The sequence below is a fragment of the Sapajus apella genome, unplaced genomic scaffold (genome assembly GCF_009761245.1).
Source record: "Sapajus apella isolate SASKATOON/1434 unplaced genomic scaffold, GSC_monkey_1.0 scaffold2, whole genome shotgun sequence".
Taxonomy (NCBI): Eukaryota; Metazoa; Chordata; class Mammalia; order Primates; family Cebidae; genus Sapajus; species Sapajus apella.
In genome coordinates, this window is record NW_022436942.1 from 69,409,753 (window position 1) to 69,415,752 (window position 6,000).

A 6,000-nucleotide genomic window follows, 5' to 3' on the forward strand; every position below is an offset into this window, starting at 1 on the left:
CACCAGAAAACTTTTCCTAAAACAAAACTGACTTGAGCCATTTCTGGAACAGGGCAACATACCTATAAATAATAAATTCAGATGTGAACACGAGTGTGTGTGAGTCTCAATGTGCATACATTGGGCATAGCACCCTGATTGTCAAGGTCATTATGTAGTTAAACATAATCACTGTGACCTGCATTTACCAGCCAAAGGCAAAAATACAGCCACAGCTCTTTTAATTTTTAAGTAATGGCTCAAGTAATATACCCTCATGAGGTTAACAAAGTTAACCAAGTATTGATGCATTTATACGTACCAGGCACCAGGCGAAGATACCCACCAAATTGCATTTGGCCAAACCACTTCCTTTGCACAGCAACCCTATGAGATAGTTGCCTTTATAATCCCATTTTATTAATAGGGAAGCCGAGGCTGGGGAGATGAAACCTCTTGCTTAAGATCACACATCCAGAAAGTTCCAAAGTCAGGATGTGAGCCCAGATTTCTCTCCAGACCCATAAGGCTAAATGTGTTAACATTCAGGTGCTTCCTTCTAGGTAGAAATGTTTGAAAAGTTAAGATCTACCAGCTGGGTGTGGTGGCTCATGCTTGTAATCCCAGCACTTTGGGAGGCCAAGGTGGGTGGATCGCTTGACCCTAGGAGTTCGAGACCAGCCTGGCCAACATGGCAAAACTCCATCTCTACTAAAAATACAAAAATTAGCCGGACCTGGTGGCGCATGCCTGTAATCCCAGCTACTCAGGAGGCTGAGGCAGGAGAATTGCTTAAACCCAGGAGGTAGAGGTTACAGTGAGCCAAGATTACACCACTGCACTCCAGCCTGGTCAACAGAGCAAGACTCTATCTTAAAAAGAAAGAAAAGAAAAAAGAAATCTATTAGCTGGGCACAGTAGCTCATGCCTATAATCCCAGCACTTTGGGAAGCCAAGGCTAGTGGGTTGCTTGAGCCCAGGAGTTCAAGACCAGCCTAGCCAACATGACAAAACCCCGTCTCTACTAAAACTACAAAGATTAACCAGGCACGGTGTTGCACACCTGTAATCCCAGCTACTCAGGAGGCTGAGATGGGAGGGTCAGCTGAGCCCAGGAGTTGGAGGCTGCTGTGAACCCTAATTGCACCACTGCACTCCAGCCTAGGTGACAGAGGGAGACCCTGTCTCAAAAAAAAAAAAAAAAAAATCTACCGTAGATCCAGTTTAATGAACTGCTGCATTCTGATTTTAACCACTCAAAACCCCTTTGTGGTAGATGTTTTCATTGCCCCCATTTTAAAAAGAGATTCTAAGCCTGGCGTGGTGGCTCATGCCTATAATCCCAGCACTTTGGAAGGCTGAGGCGGGCAGATCACCTGAGGTCAGGAGTTCGAGACCAGCCTGGCCAACATGGTGAAACCTCGCCACTGCTAAAAATACAAAAATTAGCTGGGCGTGGTGGTGCGCACTTGTAATCCCAGCTACTTGGGCGGCTGAGGCAGGAGAATCACTTAAACCCAGAAGGCAGCAGCTGCAGTGAGCCAAGATCATGCCACTGCACTCCAGCCTGGGTGACAGAGTGAGACCCCATCTCAAAGAAAAAGAAACTGAGACCCAGGGAGAGGACATGACTGGCCGGGGCTGCAGTAACCTATGGGCTGGGAAGGCCGCTCTGCAGATGCCGCCTTTGAGGCTCATTCCATACCAGGTGGCATGAGAGCTGGGACAGCTCTCGCCTTTGGACTAGCCAGGCCTGAAGTTAACGTGGCAGACAGAAATATCTAGAAATGTGTGAAAACCTGCCAGTCCCACCCAGATAGCCTCTCTCTCCCTGCCTTCGTAAAGCAGGAACGTTCTGACTCCTCTGGGGGTCCCAGGCACCCCACGAGAAGCCAGACCCTTCTCAGGGGGCATTTCTTCCTGTCCTCTCAGCTCAGGAGGAACCCCAAAGGCTGTTGTTTCTTGTCCCCAGCCCAGACAGTGCTCTGTGACTGGTCATCACAGCTCCAGGATGGGGTCTGGGTCTAGGCAGGCAGGACCTGTGGTCTTCGGAGGACTGCCTCCCCCACCCCTGCCTGAGACAGTGCAGGGAGAAGGCAGAAGTGCGGAGCAGGTTCTGCGGTGGTGGCCGTGCTCACCTCTCACCCACGCTGCCCCCTTCTCCCCAGAGAGCCGAGGCTGCCCAGCGGGAGGTGGAAAGTCTCCGGGAACAGCTGGCCTCTGTCAACAGCTCCATTCGCCTGGCTTGTTGCTCTCCCCAGGGGCCCAGTGGGGTAAGGATGGGGTCAGGGAAGTGAGCAGGGAGGGCAGAGGGAAAGATCGGGAATGGTCGAGTTTGTGGGTTTGAGCAGATGGGGACACTTTGTGGTTAATTGCGTGCATCCATTTGAAACTGGGAGTATGAATGCGTGTGGGTCTCTATGCATACAGTGAGCATAATCACCGGGACCTGCTACAACAGCTGAGGATAAAAATACAGCTACCGTTCTTTACTTTTCAAGCCCAAGTTTACATATACCCTTTATTACCAGGAGGTCCAGTATCTTCCTTTGGAGGCCTCCCTTAACCCCAGTTGTCCAAGAATGCCAGGAACTTCCTCAGACCAAAGATCATTCTGATTGTCAGATGCACCAGCAAAGACATAGGGGAGAGTGAGTTTGAGGCAATACAGCAGCATGCCGTTTTTGTGGATGCCACCAGGTGTCGCTGTTGAACACTGGTCTTAGCAGCTTGGTGGATACAAGGGATGGTGGTGGTCCTGCTGGTTTTCAATCCCAAAACTGGGTACTTTTGGCAGTGTGAGCCAGCCTACATATCAGTAAGCAATCATTATCACCAGAACTGCAGTGGGGCCACATACCAAGATAAAGTTTAACATTCATCCTCAGCCATTGGTTTCCAAAACATGCCAGGTGATTCTTGGGCGGCTTCCCACCCCAGCTGCACACTGTGAAAAGCCAGTCTTTGGTGATCAGCGCTGAGGTTCTTGTGTTAGGCTGGTTAATCAATTCATCTTTCTCTTTCCTCCTGGTTCATGCCTCTTTGGGGTCCTGGTATCATTTTCTAACAAGAGACTTTCATCAAGGCCACCCCAACCTACCCTTCTGTCCTGTATTAGCAGTCTCCATCTTGGCTCTTCAGAAAGCCTTGGGTTCATTATGTGAATTGGTCTGCCTTATTTCCAGATCTCTGAATATCAAGGGATGAGAGTCATGGTTCGTTACATAATAGCAGGTCTCTTGCCTCTCCACCCATAAACCTGAACTCGGGAGCAAAATTTTCACTTCTCCTGACACCCATATATTCAGGCCCAGGTGTCTGTGTCTCTCTTTCTGTTTGAATATTGGAATGTGCCTCTATGAATGTGTTACTGTGTATGTGTGTCTCTACTTGTGATCTTTGGGAACCGACTGTATTCTTAATCTGACTGTGCCTCAGTTTCCTCATCTGTACAAGTAACACCTGCTTTGTAGAGTTATTAAAAGAATTACATGAGTCAGGCATGGTAGCACATGCCAGTAGTCCCAGCCACTTAGGAGGCTGAGGCAGGAAGATCACTCAAGCCCCGGAATTTGAGTCTAGCCTGGGCAACATAGCAAGATTCTGTCTCTGAAAAAAAAAAAAAATGGATTACATGTAAAGTGCCTAAAACGGCACTTGGGTCATTGCATATGCTCACTAAGTATTTGATGCCACTATTGCAATTATCATTTCGTCTTCGGTGTGTCTGGGGTGTTCTTGCCCATGAGGGCATGTGGCTGCTTTGAGCACGTGCATGTCTGTGTGTGATGATGTGTCCTCTTGAGTGTGTCTCTTTGATGCGTGTGTATTTCTCTCTGCGTGTGTGTGCGCACGTACACGCATATTTGGGGAAGTGTTACATGTGTTAGTGTGTGCTGTGGCTATAGGTATGTCCTTGTGTGTCAGCCTGTGTCTGTGTCCCAGGAGATTGTGTATGCCTCCATGTGCCTGGGTGACGACATGACACAGAGAGAGTGAACACAGGAGAGAGGCCGTGTGGAGAGATAGAGAGGAATTCGCCAATGCTTCTTAATTAACCCCCGTGGAACCCGGCAAATGCCTGTGCTAATCAGCCCCAGGGAACTTTGCTGGTTTGTGGGGGGTGTGCTTTTCTGAGCACAACAGTGGCACTCGATGCTAATTAATTTAATGTATTAATGGCATCCGCTTCCTGTTTTAATTGGCATTTATCTCCATGGAAGAAAGCTGCGGTTGGGGTTTTTTGTTTGTTTGTTGTGTGTTTTTTTTTTTTTTTTTAATGCTTCTTAGATTTATTTGTAACTCAGCCTGACAACAGCCTCCATCTTCATCCAGGACAGATGGGCCACGTCCTAAAATCTGGAGAAGCTGTGGGTCTTGGGGCTATCAGCAAATTAGGAGGAGGAAAGAGCCACCCGTAACCTGGCCTGTGGCTCTAAGGTGTCAAGTCTAATCTGAATCCTGAATGTCCCATTGCCTAGAACAGGTTCATTCCCCTGGGGTAGGAGCCAGACCTGAGTAAGAAGCTCAAACATTTGCCTATGCTGTTTCCTCCGCCGTGAGTGCCCAATCCCCAACCCCAGCTGACCACTTCCTTTTGTGGGGGCTGTTCTTTTTTAGTAAATCTTTTAATTGCAATATTACAAGGAAAAGCATCCCGGTCATAAGTGTACATCACTTTGAATTTTTCAACATAAACACACCCCATACCATCCTAATCAACAAATTTGCATTCTGCTTGGGATTCAGGGGTGGGGAAGCCAAACCCGTGGACCTGTCCCCCACCTCTCAGCCCCTCAGAGCCCCCTTTGCCTACAGGATAAGGTGAACTTTGCTTTGTGCTCGGGGCCTCGACTGGAGGCTGCGCTGGCCTCCAAGGACAGGGAGATCCTGCGGCTGCTGAAGGACGTGCAGCACCTGCAGAGCTCGCTGCAGGAGCTGGAGGAGGCGTCCGCCAACCAAATCGCAGACCTGGAGCGGCAGCTCACGGCCAAGTCCGAGGCCATAGAGGTGGGTCCTGGGGAGGAGGCCGGCGGGCAGGTGGCCCCAGGCACAAGCACACAGACCAGCCTCACTATCTTTCTTTGCTCTTCTAGAAGCTGGAAGAGAAGCTCCAGGCCCAGTCTGACTATGAGGAGATTAAAACAGAGCTGAGGTACCTTGTGGGGTGGGGCTCCACAGACCCCCAGCACTCTTCCCTGGCTGGGAACGCTTGGCAAAGTTCATCAATTTCCTCCCTCCTACTAAACCCCATTCTTCTCTCAACTAACACTGTGGATGTCAAACCTTAACCATCCTCAGGCTGCCTATAATCCCAACACTTTGGGAGGCCAAGGCGGGAGGATCACTTGAGCTCAGGAGATAGAGACCTCTCTGGGTAACAATGGGGAAACCCCAATCTCTATGAGAAAAAAAACAATTTTAATTAGCCAGGAGTGGTGGTGGTGTGTGCTGTATTCCTAGCCACTCAAGTGGCTGATGTGGGTGGATAGCTTGAGCCTGGGAGGTCAGGGCTGCACTGAGCTGTGGGTGTACCACTGCACTCCAGCCTGGGCAGCACAGCAAACAAACAAAACGAAAACAAAACGAAACAAAATTCAACCATCTTACTTCCTTTTCCATCAAGAGCTGCCTTGCCTATACAGGCAGATCACCTGAGGTCAGGAGTTCGAGACCAGCCTGGCCAACATGGCAAAACCCCGTCTCTACAAAAAATAGATAAATTGGCTGGGCACGGTTGCTCACACCTGTAATCTCAGCACTTTGGGAGGCCAAGGTGGGCAGATCACCTGAGGTCAGGAGTTCGAGACCAGCCCGACCAATGTGGAGAAATCCCATCTCCACTAAAAATACAAAATTAGCCGGGCATGGTGATGCTTGCAATCCCAGCTACTCAGGAGGCTGAGGCAGGAGAATCGCTTGAACCGGGGAGATGGAGGTTGCAGTGAGCAGAGATCACGCCATTGCACTCCAACCTGGGCAACAGGAGCGAAACTCCATCTCAAAAAAAAAAAAAAAAAA

General features: G+C 49.4%; 1 protein-coding gene across 5 annotated transcripts in view; it reads left to right on the forward strand.

The window, feature by feature from the left end:
• The window catches only part of CUX2 (cut like homeobox 2), a 320,706-nt gene that overhangs the window by 267,610 nt on the left and 47,096 nt on the right, over positions 1–6,000 (forward strand). For all 5 annotated transcript variants that reach the window (XM_032239509.1, XM_032239525.1, XM_032239520.1 and 2 more), the window contains 3 exons: positions 2,148–2,252; positions 4,798–4,989; positions 5,076–5,134. In XM_032239509.1, coding sequence (XP_032095400.1) covers positions 2,148–2,252; positions 4,798–4,989; positions 5,076–5,134 — 356 coding nt within the window. The remainder of the gene's footprint in view (positions 1–2,147; positions 2,253–4,797; positions 4,990–5,075; positions 5,135–6,000) is intronic.